This window comes from Syngnathus scovelli, chromosome 1, assembly GCF_024217435.2.
Source record: "Syngnathus scovelli strain Florida chromosome 1, RoL_Ssco_1.2, whole genome shotgun sequence".
NCBI classification, from domain to species: Eukaryota; Metazoa; Chordata; class Actinopteri; order Syngnathiformes; family Syngnathidae; genus Syngnathus; species Syngnathus scovelli.
The window spans coordinates 24,050,098-24,066,864 of NC_090847.1; the positions used below are offsets into that span (position 1 = coordinate 24,050,098).

General features: G+C 43.1%; 1 protein-coding gene, 1 long non-coding RNA gene and 1 other non-coding gene across 4 annotated transcripts; 1 reads left to right on the forward strand and 2 right to left on the reverse strand.

Moving 5' to 3' along the window:
* Positions 1 to 316: 316 nt before the first annotated feature.
* Positions 317 to 5,369, reverse strand: slc25a48 (solute carrier family 25 member 48). Of its 2 annotated transcripts, none has more exons than XM_049742096.2 (7): positions 5,200 to 5,369; positions 4,515 to 4,558; positions 4,349 to 4,420; positions 3,824 to 4,079; positions 2,262 to 2,579; positions 1,125 to 1,258; positions 317 to 952 (listed from the first exon to the last, which is right to left on the reverse strand). In XM_049742096.2, exons 1-7 carry the CDS (start codon positions 5,249 to 5,251, stop codon positions 848 to 850), a joined length of 981 nt encoding a protein of 326 aa, XP_049598053.1. In that variant the 5' UTR covers positions 5,252 to 5,369; the 3' UTR covers positions 317 to 847. The 2 variants fall into 2 exon arrangements, with proteins under 2 accessions (XP_049598053.1, XP_049598061.1); XM_049742104.1 differs by having other exon boundaries at positions 4,338 to 4,420; positions 5,200 to 5,367.
* Positions 1,491 to 1,563, forward strand: trnac-gca (transfer RNA cysteine (anticodon GCA)). The gene has a single exon. It is a non-coding gene; the product is annotated as a tRNA-Cys (tRNA).
* Positions 5,370 to 7,897: 2,528 nt separating the features above from the next.
* On the reverse strand, positions 7,898 to 11,048 carry LOC125988824 (uncharacterized). The gene is made up of 2 exons (XR_007488502.1): positions 9,789 to 11,048; positions 7,898 to 9,108 (listed from the first exon to the last, which is right to left on the reverse strand). It is a non-coding gene; the product is annotated as an uncharacterized lncRNA (long non-coding RNA).
* Positions 11,049 to 16,767: the final 5,719 nt, after the last annotated feature.

The window sequence follows — 16,767 nt, forward strand, 5'->3', positions numbered from 1 at the left end:
TTGGCATGTGGCGCTCGGTTGTGTACACGCAACGGGGTACATCTTTCAAATTAAATGGTGTACCTAAATATATATATATATATATATATATATATATATATATATATATATATATATATATATATATATATATATATATATATATATATAGAGAGAGAGAGAGAGAGAGAGAGAGAGAGAGAGAGAGAGAGAGAGAGAGAGAGAGAGAGATTTTTTTTTTCTGGTTGCACTGCCAATAAACAAGTGGGCATATGTCCACACTACTTTCTAAACAGATTTCTGCAAAAACAATACATTTTGGAGAAAAACACATGCATCTTCTAAAAGATAGATTTTATTTCAGTACAAAGACATACTGGACGGCAGTTTGCACGTTAACACAGCATGACGACTACAAAAATATTTATCATACAAAACAAATATGCGTGCTTGTGATTTATGTGGGAATGCACCTAGTTCAATGAAGCTGCTTTGTTTTATATACATTGTATATTGTTTGATACATTGAGATTGTACAGTTGTGCTGGAAACATATGTGAATATGAAAATAAGTTTTTCTTAATATAAGAAACAAAAACTATTTACATTATCTTACATTGTTCTTCAGACCCTTCTACATTGACTAGCGAATGATCCATTTTTTTCTGCAGCGACAGCGCTTGTCGTTCAAAGACATCAAATGGAAAAGGGTGGAACCAATTTGACAATTGTAACCTTATTAAGCATTTGTACTAAAGCTAGCCTAGCCTAGCCTCTCCGCTTTAGTGCGCAGTCAAACTAACAAAGCTGAGCAAGTTTTGAACTCTCATCTCTGACGCGTAGCGTCGCCACGGCAACACCTTTGCTTCTACAAGCTCTGGAAGAACTGCAGTGAGAGCTCATATCCCAGAAACATGGTGGCGCTCATAGGGAAGCCTCGGATGGCGTTGACAGACACGCCGCGGAAGAACACCTACGCACGGACACACACAAACACATTCAGACAGACTGCAAAATGCTGTTTAAACTCGTTCGGACACAAAACATGTCAAAAATGGTGTTCAAATGTGTTCAGACTAGTATTTTAAACTGTTCAAAAATTGGGTTGAAACTACTGTACCCTCGCTGTAAAAGCACGTGCTAACCTGGACTCCTTCCGTCTTGTAGCTGTGCAGGATGCAGTGAAGGACGCCGTTATACTTCCGGTGCAGGTGAGCGTCCGCCTGCAGGCGACTCTTCACCACGTCAGCAGGCGTGGCTGTCACCCAGGAAATGGAACCTACGAAAAAGAATGTTTGAAGTCGTTCACCTGGCTGAACCTGAGCTCACGTGACACTTATAAGTGTGACAAAGTGCATTTCAGCTTTAATGTGGTGCAAAGTACAAACGTGCCTGAAAGTAGGCCACGTTTTGGTCTTTTGAGTAAACAAGGCGATGCGGCACGTGATTTGTCCAGCGGATTCCAGAAGATGGCTGGGGAACTGATGGTACAATAGTGAGACTTAGTCAAGGGGGGTATAGCTCAGTGGGTAGAGCACTTGACTGCAGATCAAGAGGTCACCAGTTCAAATCTGGTTACCCCCTTGCAGACTCTGTGTAGGCTGAGGTGCTTTGCCCTTTGCCCTTTGTGGGATGTCTTTTACAGTTGAGACACTCTGTGTAGGCTGAGGTGCTTTGCCCTTAGCGGGATGCCTTTTACATTTGAGACAGAGGTACCCTGTCTCTGGTTCTAAGTCACTTGTTTATTTTTCAGCAAATCAAGGCAGGGAGTATAGCTCAGTGATTGCCCGGTTCAATTCTATGTGCCCACTTACTGGCTCATTCTGGACACAGGTATTTTGACTGCAGATCAAGAGGTCCCCAGGTCAAATTTGGGTGCCCCCTTGCTAGTTCTCTGTATATCCAGGGCTATTTTACAGCTCAGCCAAAAGTCGTTGGTTATGAGTCACTTTTTTGTTTTGAAGAAATCAGTTGCATTTGGCCAGGGGGTGCAGCTCAGTGGTAGAGCATTTGACAGCAGATCAAGAGGTCCCTAGGTCATCTCGGCACCCCTTCACTCAGTACATACCTTCTCCTCATCGAGCCCATTTTACACGGGAACTTATTTGAACCGGCTCTGGTTCTTAGTTATTAAAATGTATTTGTAAGGTAATGAAAAGTAGAGAGGCAGGGCCTATATCGTAGTGTAAGAGCATTTGTAATAATTTTGTTTAAAGCTGAAATAAACCCAAAACAGTGACAGTTTTGAAGTGTCTTGGTAGTGTACAATTAACATTTCTGACCTGCGAGTCCGCCAGCCAGCCAGATAGCACAGGGGTGTGGTGCCGTGACAGCATCTGGTTTGAGGAGTTTGCAGAAGATGGCGTAGGGCACAAAGTAGAGGGCGTAGCCGGGGATGTCTCTGAGGAGCATGGCTCCACCCCCGCGGTACAAGCCCTGGAGGCCCTCGCGCTGCATGACACTGCTAATGCAGTGGAGCGGGCCACGGTAAACGCTGCTGCTCCTGCCGTCGCCGCCATTGGACACATGCAAGGAACGCGCCCCCACCGGTGCTGCCGCTGCCATGTTGTGTGAAACGCCCCCGGCGAGCTGAAAACTCTCTGACCACAAAATAGAGAACAAAACATCTTCTCTTGCAAATTGCTGTTAACCACAAAAAAATAAATAACACCAAATGAGGCATTCCGGGAATGAAGCCGTCATAAAGACAAGCAATCAACATATTATACGGATTTTTGAACAATTTGGAAAAAAATGGAAAATACTTCAAGAAAATTTAAAATATTATGTGAGTCCCTTGCACATATTTTGCACACTGCCCTTGCCATAAAGAAAAGCCAAACTGTCAATGGCACCTGGAAATGTTTTTTTACTAATTAACAAACGTCTTCAGTATGAAATGAAAAGTTTGTTTCATGTAAAAACGTGACAGATGAGCTTACACATGTGTGAATATGCATGAAACATTAAGAGCGATTAGTCTGTGTGCGTTAAGGTCATAGCCACGTCTGCAAAACTTAATACTGTTGCTTGACATGCGATCGCAGCAGGCAGTTGCAGCTATTAAAAATGTCCCATTCCAAAACATCCCAAACCAAACGAAAGAAAACAGGCATGGCAAATGGGCCTGCTTTTATTGCTTCCATGTGTCTTTCCTCAGCACAAAAACATTTCACATGTGGAAATCTAAACAAATCTTTCTTCTGGCTGCCTGTTGCAATCAGAACTTTTGCGCAAGACGTAAACTCAGATTTCCGATGACTATTTTGGCCGCTTTACATCCAAATAAACACGCAGCCGTCGTTCGGCTATTTGATTGATGATTTTCATCCGAACGAATGTGAGTGCAAAGAGTTAATGCAGTGCGAAAAAATCTCCCCTATTCTTAAGCGAATGATGTCAGCACTCTGTTTTTCGAAAATATTATGAATCGAATACTTTTTCCTAATTAAAAGCACATGCAATGTTGTCCAATTCTCAAATGGTTGTATAAACTCTTAAAGGGGAAGTCAAGCCAAAACGTTTCTTTACAATAATATGTTGTGTGTCGTGTGTGCACCACTCCACACACAGCATTGTGATTAATCATGCGTTTGCAGATTATGAGTTAAGCAGCAATATTGACTTGCTGTTGACCGAAAATGACATTACGGTTGCCAGGTCTCGAATCACAACCAATGTACGCATGATTTGATTTAGCGCATTGCGTTGATGTTCCAGAAATTGTTTAATGATTTACGGTTACTTCATTTCTTTCCTTGATTTGGATACATTTTTCATATAGGTACAGGTGTGTTTGTGATCAACATCTCTGCTGACTATTATCACTTGTGCTTATGCTTACCCGTCAGCACGGCTGCGTGCGTCTGCATTTGCAGGCGGATCTTGACCAAGTCGATGGGGGCGCCCAACCCGACCGACACCAGGCCGGTCAGCATGCTGGCCACCGCCACGTCGCTCAGGCTGGCGGGGTGGCGCTCGTCGCCGTAGCGACGCTTGCAGATGACTCTCTGCGAGTTGCTGTAGAAACCAAAGACCAGCGAGTTGTACGCCGTGATGGTGGCCAGGGGGAAGGACATGCCTTTGAAGAAGCCCCGCGCCTGACCCAATTACAACATAAACATGGCGTTCATGGCAACGCTCATAATACATTCACCAATGTATAAAAAATATATAAATAAATGAATGTTTCCATTGTATTTAACCAACTTGAAGGAAGCAAACTATGCCATTATTGAGACAAATGAAAAGTTCAAACGCAAAACAATTAACAACTCTCCTTTACACCATAAGACTTTGGCAATGAACTCATCCTCAAACATCCCAACTTTTTAATTTTGAAGGAAGCCGTGTCGTGCCATTTTTATACCGTCTCCTTTCTGTAGATGGTGATAATGCAGTCCATCATGTTCTTGTAGCCTTTTCCCGCCTGCAATCGCGTCTGCCAAATCCAATGGCACTCAGTCAGCATGTCCAAATTGTTATGTTTTTTTTTTAAGACAAATAAAACAGCCTTTTTTTCTTTTTTTTTTTACCTTGACAGTGTCCAAAGGATGTCCCACCACCACACTGGACGCCCCTGCATAAACACATGAACACAGCTACTCAGAAAGAGATTAAATAAGGCTAATTCTATGAATGAAATATCAACAATCACATCCATCACCTTTATTGAGCAATTTTGAGAAATAGGCAAAGTTCATAGTTGACAATAATGTTATTTCGGGACCCCAACATGGCCCTGATTGACCTCAAGCTTTGAATAACAACATGGCAAGTGCGCCCCTATGGGCCAGACATGCACAATCATTTGTGCATTCATATATTATGGGCACTTTATAAGGCCAACTTAAACGATGCGAAATAGTTAACTATAATGCAGATTGTGACAAATACACACTAGTACATAAAATAAACAAATAGTCTCCAGATACACAAATTGTTTAAGTGTACCCCATATTTTAACGTTTTAACATTCTAAGACACACACACACACAATACCACATTACAGAGACGGTAAAACGAAGACGGTCAGTTTTTCACTAACTAGCCCAGTTTATGTATTTTTTTATCAAGAGAATAAAAAATAAGCACACACACAAACTCATGAATGTATCACATTGAGGAGCTATTTGTCCCTAATATTTTGACCTAATCGCACACACTAGGCCAACGCGCGCACGCGCACACGTACGCGCACAAGGAAATATACTCACTGACCTCCAACCCATCCTGCAAGAAAATCATCCATGCGGAAGCTCTTGGAAGTCATTTTTATATGTTCAGTCTTCAAACTTCATCTGTGAGCACAATCACAAGTTTGTATAGCACAGTTCGCAGGTCGTCGCGTGTGTATGTTTGTGTTGTGAATGCACCGAGAAGCAACACGACGCTTTGATTGCAAAGCGCGCAGCCCTCCGCCGGGCCGACGACCAATGAGAGCGCGAACAAGGCTCTCCCGGCCAATCGTGCGCCATCTTGTCCAAGTTGCCAGCCAATTAACGCGCGATGCACAAATGAGCCATGAGGGAGTTGGCCAAGCCAGCGAAAATATGATAGTTGAAGATTTTTTTGTATTAATATTAATAAACTACCAGACCCAATAGTAAGGTCCAATATAAACTATAATGAAAGTACTTCATTTTAAAAAACCTTTGGATTTAAAAGCTATCATATTTAGCTGACGTGAGTTATTGATTGTTTTCGTCAATCTGACCCCAATAGACTGTTTTATGTGGTCAAATACAACCAAAACAGAAAGAGAGAGCGAGGCAAAGACAAGCAGAGAACAAATATTTGCTAGTTGTTCTTGTTTGTTTTTCTTCTCTTCTGCGTCAAATGAAGCCCTGAATTCTTAAAGTTGAAATATTAACCAGTTGTCAGCAAGTCAAGAAATAATAGAATACGAACGCCGTTCAAAGTATTTTCTTTGTCAAAACAATCCTTGTTGTGGTGAAACATCCAATAATCCAATGCGATGTTTTGCTGTATGACAGTTCAAAGTTCATTTCCAAAATTGGAATCAATAATTGTGCACATTAGCGCTCTCTAGCATGTGCTGTCCTCTTGCACAAGTCGAATGGACATTTCTCAACGTGTTGGTTTATTTTGCTCACTTTTCACTTTATGCTGTGTGTGACCTTCATTGTGTTGAATATTACATCACTTATCAGCATAAACACAACATAAACATTAACTTGCCGACCTTCAGGTTTGTAGTGGTTACTTGCGGACTTAAAATCCAAGAACTTGCAAAATGTGTGCAAAAATCACGTGTGAAAGCAGAACAACTGCGCTGAAATGTGGTGTTATGAATCAAATTGGTCAAATGTGACACTTAGTCAATATGGTTTAAAGCGGTCAAAAAATATACATGAGGTGACTCTGTGAAAGATGTCTTAATTTAAAATTTTTGAAAAGAAAACATGTTCAGTAGGGCAATGTGATTACATTGACATTATGTCCATTTTATTGAACTAGAAAAAAAAGAAAATGTTTCTACCGTATGTCTATTTCAGAGTTCTTCCTGACTTTAACTTCGGTATGTTTAGAAGTTAAATCATTACTTTTTACTTCACTTCTAGCGGCATCTACATTTACACGGGTATTTGTACTTGTACTTGGCACTTCTGAAGTTAATGTTTCAGCTCAGTTAGGTTAACTGCTCAATTGCACAGAGGTAGGCGCTTGAAAGTACGCAAACATCACACTTGGACGGAACGTTCCATGAAAACAAACCAATCACTTATTAGTCAAAACTGTATTGTTGGCTTAGGTTTCCCTTCCTGCCTTCCTGGAAAAAAGTACACAATTTGACAAATGCGTGCATCCTTAGGTGAAGACCACCCCAAAACACACTCAGTAGAGTCCCTTATGAGGTTAGACAAGAATGGAGCCCCGGACTATAGTTTTACAAATCACAATTAAAATTCTGAAAGACCCATGCCCACAATGATATTGAAATTAGGCCAGTTTCATTTGAAACCGATATTTTAGAAAAAAATCACTCCGAATGTTGGAGACTGGCCCACAAATAAGAGAATTAGCTTAATGCTAGCTAGCTGTTATGACACAATGCAAGACGATTTATTAGACCAAATCAAGAAAAACATCTTGTTGTTGACAAACGTATTGGGATATTTACAGAAAAGGAAAACGTTGAAAAATAGTGGGACACCATTACAGGGAATGAATGGGAATTGAAAAAGAACAGATCATTCAAAGTCACCAAACATTTGGACAAAGATATTGGAACGCAGCAAGTGAAACATGAAATCAAGGTATGTATTGAGACTCCTGCTGAAAATAAATTTAAAAAAAAAATAAAGAAAATATGGACATTGGGAAAAGGAAGATATTTTTTTCCTTAACATTGTGTTGTTTTTTTATACGTATAACCTCATTCATACAATTTGTCCATATTTACTTTTTCATACAGTATATATGAACTATTTTTGCAATGATCTTTTGGTGAACTGTGAGTTTGAAATAAACTACTGAATTGGGTTGCATTTGGTTGCTGTGCGATAATGGCGGTCGAAGTAAGCTATTTTCAACTAAAGAAAAACATGTTTCCGTTGGGTTACACTGCTGTGTCAATGCACCGATGATACTTTGGTAGAGCGTCTTTATTCTAACGGGACCCGGGCACCCCAATATCTTGAAGAAAAAACAAAACCATAAAGTGTGTGTGTGTGTGTGTGTGTGTGTGTGTGTGATTTCAACTAGTAAACTCGTTTTGCAGATGGCAATCATAACACAGCTCTCATTTCTTGCAGCGTGCTGACACTTGCTGTCCAGTCCACCTATTATCATAAATCATAGAGTTGCGATATGCGATATGTGCTATTTATAGACAGACACATACACACTGACACACTCATGCATGCACAAACACCGGTACCGTTGAAACTGTAACTCAATTTGGTAGTTTATTTCTATCTCACAGTTTACCAAAAGATCACAATTTCAAAAATAGTTCATAAATACTGTATGAGGAAGGGAATATGGACAAATTGTATGAATGTGGTTATAAAAAAAAAAACCACAATGTTCAGGAAAAAAAATCTTCCTTTTCCCAACATCTGTCGGTATTTTCTTCTTCTTTTTTTTTTATTTCCAGCAGGACATACATTTGTATACCTTAGCTTCATGTTTCACTTGCTGCGCTCCAATCCCTTTGTTCAAATGTTTGGTGACTTTTCATTATCCGTTCATTTTCATTCTCATTAATCTCCTGTATTGGTGTGCCAATATTTTTCACCATTTTCCTTTTCTGTAAGTATGTCAACAATGTTTTCACTTTTCACCTCCTGTAGACATCACTAAACATTTGTGCATGTTTACTTTTCACTTCCTGCACCTCTTTTCATTTTACTCCAAAAATCGACCACAACTCATTCACTTCCTGAAGCTGACCGAATACATTTGTCTGCCATGTGTGAATTTGTAAATGTGGGTCAGGCAAAATGATTAAAACAATCTCATTGGCAATGGCTTGCGTTATTTATTCATCTATTTATTTATTTATTTTTGCACAACACCCTTTCCTTTTCTTGCTCTCGTTTGTATAATACTTGTTTGAAAACATGTTTAAGTAAGATCTCTAATATTTAAAAAAAAAAAAAAAAAAACATCTGACATGCTTTTTTAAGTGGAGGCTGTACACAATGAAATATCTTAGGGGCATAAGTTCTTCTACTTTGAGCACCATGGTTTTTACCTTCTACTTAATAGCAAGGTCTTTTTTCACCTCCGGCTTCCCGACATGTTCAGCACATATGTCAAGGCCTTCTTGAGCCCCCGCGTGGCCCTGACATGCGATTGGTCGCTGGGCCCAGGTGCAATTGACATGCAAGGCGCGCACGTGTCGCTGGAACATCACCCAAAAAACACCCAAAACGTGTGCTGGACTTTGTGAACATGTGATAGCAGCATGTGACCTCAGGCTGATAGCGGGTTGGTTATCATACAAACTGCTGCAATGCAAATAACATTTTATTCTTGATGGGTTATGCGGTGGACTTTGTGTTTTGAAGGCTGTTGTGTTTGCGTGTGAGTGTAGAGTGGAAACACAGGGAAACATCGGCAAGTGATCATCATGAAGGCCAAGAAATGTTTGGAGCTCAACTGAAAACAAAAGTAATGACAACCATATTAGCTCGCCAGGCTTTTAGACAATGAACAGAACAAAACAGATCCAAACAAACCACATTGAATTTTGGTGCCAATTGGATGAAATTGAAATTTTCTTAATTCAATTAATTCTCCCAAAAATATATCCATCCATCCATCCATTTTCTGTAGCACTTTTCTCCACGGGGGTTGCAGGTGTGCTGGAGCCCATCCCAGCGGTCATCGGGCAGTTGGCGTGACACACACCGAACCGGTTGCTAGCAAATCATAGGGCACACAGAGACAAACAACCATCCGCACACACACCGAGAGGTGATTTGGAGTCCTCGATCGGACTACCATCCATGTTTTGGGCATGTGGGAAGAAACCCGAGTGCCCGGAGAAAACACACGCAGGCAAGGGGAGAACATGCACACTCCACACAGGGATGGCCTGAGGTGTGGAATCGAACCCAGACCCTCTGAACTGTGAGGTGGACGTGCTAACCACAATTTATTATTGTAGGCAGCTCAGTGGCGCACTGATAATTATAGACCCAAAATAGACGGCTCTTTTAGGTCTATGGAATAACCTAAAAGTGACGTCTATATCAGGTTGCACACTTCACGTGTACGGGTCAATGGATGTTAAAAACAAAGGCAAACAACTTTTGTACATTATTTATACAACTTACAACTGTCAGGATTAAGTTGAGCCAGGGCGACCAAATGCAGCTTGAACCACGATTTATAGAAGGGAAGGGGGAAGGGGGAAGGTGAACAAAGCAACCCGTGGAAAGAGGATCACGAACAGCGAGCGGGAAACGGGATTGCCCTCGTACCAAGTGCAGACCAGGAAGAGGTTCTGACCGTGAGCCTCGACACAAGACCACAACAGGCTCAAACACAAATGGGAAGTAACAGGAGACACCGACGGAGAGGATACACGCGGACAGGGTTTAAATACATGTGGGAACAGGTGGCAGTCATCGCGGTAATGAAGGGGTGTGGCTGAGGGAAGTTGCCGGTTGAGCGTCCTCTGGCACGGGCGTGACAACAACTGGTTGAGAGTTAAAAAATTTAATATACGGTCACATTTGATGGCTTTAATTTTGACGTCTAAATTAGGTCTACTTATACACTAATACGGACGTCTAAATTCGGTCTATACATAGACCAGACGTCTAATAGACATCTATGGCTGACAGGGCCGGAGATCAGGTTTTAAGTGCCTCGACCTGTGAGGTTTGCTTGCATCCAAAGTCACGACAAGCAGCAGTTTGGCACATAAGGAATAGGTTCATTACAAAACTAAAATAATAAATGTCATGTTAGCCTATTGCTAATACTATCGTGTTGCATTTATAAATGCAGAATGCCAAAGACAGGCAACCAAAGCTAGGCTCAATATTGTGGTTTCCATATACAAATTGTGGATCGTGAGTGAACAATGACTAAAAAAAAGTCATTAAAAATGTAAGTTATACAAAAACAAGTTTAAAAAGCGACCATTATTTTTTACAAACATTTATGGGATGTTTGTTGCCTACCTGAAACAAACCAACATCATGTCCTTTGTGCATTTATCATGCAATTGTGCCGTAATGACTCTCAAGTTCTGCCCCTAAATTGTAAAAATGTAATAAGTAGATGCTAGTAAGAAAATAGTGCAAACTTGTCTCGGCCTTTGTTGATTTGTCTTTGGTTTGGACTTGAGTGCTCTGAATTTCGTCAAAGCGTGTGGCTCCCCTCTACTGGTTTGTGGGCAAAAGCAATGAGTGAATGAAAGAAATGTGAAGAAAAGTGGCTTCAAGAGTTGCGCCGTCCAAGCACAGTTGGGTTGTATTTCACAGGTAGTATTTTCAAAACGAAATCCTAAAAAAAAAGTCTTTACCACAAACACTTTAGCTTAGGTGGACAAAGTCGTCTCTTCGATTCTTAGCGATGCATTTCAAGTGAAGTCAGACGAGAGCGCAATACCAGCTATGTCCGCACGACGGCGCCACGTGTCCCTGCAGGAATGGATGGAACCCGACCGCCCTGTGGCCCTGTGGCCCCAGGCCGAGTCCCCAGCCGTTTTTCCCCCCCGAAGCGGAATAGGCGGGGGGGATATAATGGAAGAGAGCACTGCCGCAATATTGGCCTTTCTCTCCTCAAATACGTCCACAAAACCAAATTGAATGTTCAAAACGAGTCTTTGTCGACAACGTTTTTTTCTTTTGCTTGTTTGCTCACTGTTGAGGGACTGTTTGCATCACTTTTCTTTTACACGAATGAATGAATGAATGAATGAATGAATGAATGAATGAATGAATGAATGAATGAATGAATGAATGAAAGTGAAATTTCTTTTTGAACATAAGATCGACCAAACACAAAATCCTTTTTTCACATTTTCACATCATTTCATTTCAGATGGACTTGTTCTTTCTTTTGCTTGTTTGCTCACAGTCGAGGGACTGTTTGCGTCACTTTCCTTTCACGGTCATACCGAAGCCTGCAAATAAATTGTAGGCAGCACACGAATAAGCGTATGGAATGTTTCGACAACAACAAAACATGTGCGTCTCTTCATTTCTTCAGCAAGAGAGGTGGTCATGTTTTGGTTTCCTTCCATACAGTGAGCAAGTCTGTGACGCTGCAATGCGAGAGGGCACAGTGACTTTGTGACTTTGTGACTTTGTCTCTCTCTCTCTCTCGCGTAACGTCAGAGCTCCAACTTGGTGTCGTGGAGCCACGCCAGCATCTCTGGTCCCAGACTTTGGCTTTGAAATGATGACTTGAAGGTCGGAGGCTACTTTGATAACGTAACAACAACACAAATGCTTTCTGAAAGTCTTTGGTAAGGCAAGACATTAAGCCACAGATGCTTTCAGCCCTATTGAGATGGGACAGAAAAGTTGAGAGAAGGATCAAGACGTAAGAAGAATGAAAAGATTGAACTCGAGCGGTCTGTTCACGTTCAAAAATGTGGTAGAGCACAAATACGAAGCGATAGAGAGCGAGCGAGAGAGAGCGAGCGAGAGGCAGCTAGGTGTCACCCGAGTGAGTGCAAGGCGGCTGGGCGGGTGTTCTCCAAAGTTCTTTGGATTGCGTTATTTTCAGTGGTTGGGGCAGCCCTGATTGCTTTCGAGATGTTCCATTCGGAAAATGACCGGTTGTTGGGATCAGCGATTTCACTTCAGCCCATCGTCATATAGTAGTCGATCGACCAGAAGAGTGAAGTGGCTTGAGCGAAAGATGACCCAAGGAGGCCGCTGCCTCAAGTGGTGTGTGTGTGTGTGTGTGTGTGTGTGTGTGTGTGTGTGTGTGTGTTTGTGTCATGATCTCGGCGGACGCATGAGTCCCGTGGCGAGCAAGCATGAGAATGGAGATTTGCAATCCATCACTTTGCCAACAGCAGTCAGGAAGATGATGCAACCTTGCCACGGGTGGCTGGAGGGGGGTCGAGGGAAGTCGAGGGCTTCAGCTTTGCCTTTGTCCTCTGATGCAAAGGGACAGGGCCGTCCGTCAAAGGTGCGGACCGCGGGCCGGATCACAAAGCGAGCCGTTGGTTTGAAGGCTTTCAATTCTGACAATGTTGCTCACTCTGGAGCGAAAAGGACGTTCCGTCTTTATGAGTGCGATTCCAAACGTTGACGTCGCAATATTCTAATATGTATACATGACATAACATATAAAATACTCTCATATGTATACATAACATATATATCTAATATATACATATATACATTTTATACTATACATTAAATGTATATACATGTACACACACACATATATATGTATCATACATATATAAATATACATATATACATATATCTCTTTCTTTTCATGTATTTATTTATATATGTATCATACATACACATATATAAATATATATATACATATATACATATATCTCTTTCTTTTCATGTATTTATTTCTTTAGAATCCACTTCAAAGAATGCGTGTCAATACAAATTTTATGTTACGCAACCTCTGCACAAACTATAACAAAGTCAAGCATGATTTTTTTTCAGATCGATGAAAAATGGAAAAGAATTGACAAAATGAAATATATATACGTGTGTGTGTGTGTGAGTGTATTTCTTTTTTTTTTTTTTTTAAAGCCACTTGAAAGTATGCGTGCCAAGACCGACTTTATCTTATGCAACCGATGGACGAACTATAAGAAACGAAACTCAAGCATGATTTCTTTTTCTTTCAGATCCATGAGAAGACAGGTACTTTATTGTGATGATTTTAAGCCGACTCCCAAACAAGCGTGGCGCGCCATTTCGCACATTTGGCTGACTCATTTGCCTGTTTGTCTTGAACTATCTGACTGATGGCGGACGGCAGTCATAAAGTTGGTCGCCTGGCAACAACTTGCAAGCCTTCACAGACGCTTTGACATCAAGCTAAGCGCGCGTGGGCTCCGCGTGTCAAAGCGGCGTGACGTCACGCACTTTGCAGCTCGTAGGAAGCGCTCCGCGTGTCAAAGCGGCGTGACGTCACGCACGTTGCGGCTAATAGGGAGGGCTCGCGTCCGATCGTCACTTGATTCGCTCGTCGAGTCGGAGCAGCAGCAGGAGCCAGCCAGCCATTAACTTGCCAACCAACCAACCAGCCAGCCAGCCAGCCATTAACTTGCCAACCAACCAACCAACCAACCAACCAACCAACCAACCAACCAACCAACCAACCAACCAACCAACCAACCAACCAACCAACCAACCAACCAAGCCAGCCACCCACCAGTCTCTCTCTCTCTCTCTCTCTCTCTCTCTCTCTCTCTCTCTCTCTCTCTCTCCTCGTCAGAATGAAGCTCGTGACCATCATCTTGCTCCTCTGCGTCCACTCGGCAGGTAGGAAAAGCGTTTGCACACCTTGTGGTCCGCTGTCAGTGGAATCAAGTTGGTCAAAAGCGCCAAGCAATAAAGACAATCCAAAGGACTGCAGCCAATCAATGAATTGTCATCAAAGCGCAAAGCGATGTTGACTCGAAAAAGGGCCACTTTGTTGTTGTTGTGGCGCTTGCAATGTCTTCTTCACCCTTCATTTTGGGAATTTGGACGTCGTCCATTGGCAAAATGGCTCGCCGAAAGCAAAGTGCGCAAATGACAAAGCTCATTGCTAAAATGTGTTTGTAGGGTTATTATTTGGCGCCTTGATTTGAATTTGAAGTAGCTTTCTGGCTGTACAATCCTTGGTGTCCTTTTACACCGTGGGAGTAAGAGCATGCGCTGGCTGGCCACCTCTGCTTTTCCAGATTTGGCAAACCTCAAGGGCAAGGCGGGTGAGGTGGTGTTCTGCGATGCAAACGACGAACTCAAACTGGACACTTCAGCTAACAGCAAGGTCACATGGAAGTTCAATGGCAATGATCTCCCAGAGACTGGAGTGACACACCCTGACTCGACTAATAATAAAGACCTGGAAATTGCCACCCTGGCAGCAGCGAACACTGGGTTTTACAAGGCCACCTACAACCCAAACACGGTCAAGAAGTTCACCATCATTGTTGATGCCAGTGAGTTGCACGACCATTTGATTTTGTGAGCAAATTGAGATGGAAAAGAGCCAGTCACATCCATCTGCGTGTGTACTTTGTGATTTGGCCGCCTGCGCTTGGAGGTGAATAACTCTATACAACTCTTTTGGGCTTTTTCAGAAACCTGCACCGCAGCCACCCCATGCAACGTCAAAGTGGGTGGCTCCATCAAGCTGGACGGAGACACAGGTGTCACCTGGCACTTTAAGGCACCTAATAGCGATGAAATCGAAATCGAGGACGATAAACCTAATGATCCACCCAAGTTCACCACCAATAAGAAAGAGTTGGGCCTCTTCGACCTGCAAAAACCTCAAAGCGGGAAGTACACGGCCAAGAAAACGGGCAACGCCGACAAAGAGTTTCCAGTCGCAGTCCGAGGTAAGTTTGGCGTGGCGTCTCTGGCGCTCCTTTCGCTTGGCTACCACCACGCGGCCGTTTGAAGTTTCGATCAAAGTAGCCGCTCAAACAATCCCGACGACGGGCTCGTCGCGGCAGGCGGCGCACGTTGAAAAAAAGCGCTGCTGCTATTTTGTTGTCCGTGAACTGTCTTACTTGATCCATGCACTTTTTCAAACCCTTGTTAAAAACGTCAAACATTTGTTTCCCAACAGCTCCTGTCTCCAAAGCCCAAGTCAAAATCACGACGGGCAAAGCTCGCGTGTGTCCAAACGTCCAGGTGGTCTTTGAGTGCACGGTCACCGGTGATGCAAAATCCTACTCTTGGACCAAGGACGCCAAGCCAAAAGCTTCTGAGACCACCAGCAAGTTGACCATCCAGAATGCGACTTCTGAGGACTCCGGTCCCTATGTTTGCAAGGTCACGGGCTTCCTTGGGGAAACTGCTACTAGCCCCGGCGTAACTCTCATCGTCCAAGGTGAGTACGCCGCCATTTCTTGGGTTGACGTGTTAGGGGGGGGCTTGGAAAGCACCATCCCATTGAATTTGCTCACCCCTTGCAGCCCAACCCTGTGCCGTCAGCAAGGAGGACAGCGACAACAAGCGTGACACAGGTGAGTTCTGGCATGTCTGTCAGTGGAGCAAGCCCCGCCACCGCCAATGTTTGCCATCTTTGCTCTAGGTTCGGCCCCACCCCCCACCCCAGGAAGGGGCCCCCAGGGCGCGTCCACCTCCGTCGCTCTGCTGCTGATAAGCGTCCTCGTTGAGCTCTACGTGATGATGCTGTAGACCCGGCGGCCGCCGGGTGAGTTGCCATTTTTTTGCTTTGTTCTTGCTCCAAAACAACCGGCTGTTTGTCTGCTTTTCCTCAGACGAGAGATCCTGGAGGCGACGACGTCGACGTGCGAGTGGCGCGCCCTTCCATTTTTCTTTTTTCATTTATTTGTTCAGCAATCCAAATATTCATTCGTTCATTCAGCAATTGTCAAATAAAAGCACGGAAAGCCGATGGGGAGAAGCGGGAAGGCGACGGCGGCGTTGACGGCGGCACGAGACCCTGGGCCAATGGAAAGCCTCCATCATCTGGCGTTCATCTGGCGCGAGGGAGGGCAACAACTCGTGACGCCTGAGCGGTTGGCCTTTGACTTGTTTGCAGCGGGAAAGCGCTTTTTTTTGGCTCTTATTCAATGTTCCACTCCATTTATGAGGTTCTTTACAATTGATTGCATAGGTTGGCAAACGTTTTGCTGGGATGCTCTGGAAGGAAGGTGGTGAATTTGATGGTGCAACCTTTTTGTTTTGTCTTCTACTTATTGCAATTTTTTTCGACTTGAACTTTAGCAAGTTCAAACGTTTTGTGGAAGGAAGGTGGTGAATTTGATGGTGCAACTTTGCTTTCAACCAACGCTTTGGAAGGCCTTGCTTGAATTTGATGGCGTTTGCTTTGCTTGCAGCGCATTGGAAGGGATTGCTCGAATTTGATGGTGCAACTTTGCATTGGTGTCATGTATTATTATTGAGTCGGAACCACAATAAAGTCTTCATCCCACTTGGTGTCTGTCAGTCAATCGATCTGGCGCCATCTTGTGGGCCAATTGCGGGACATCAAAGATGGCAGAGATGGAATGGCCCGCCGCGATGGATGTAACGTTCTTGCGTGCAGTTTTTCATTTTTTTTTAAAGACAGGTGGGATTTTTGTATCACACGTCCCTGCATGCACTTCTCCCCAAAATTGACTTT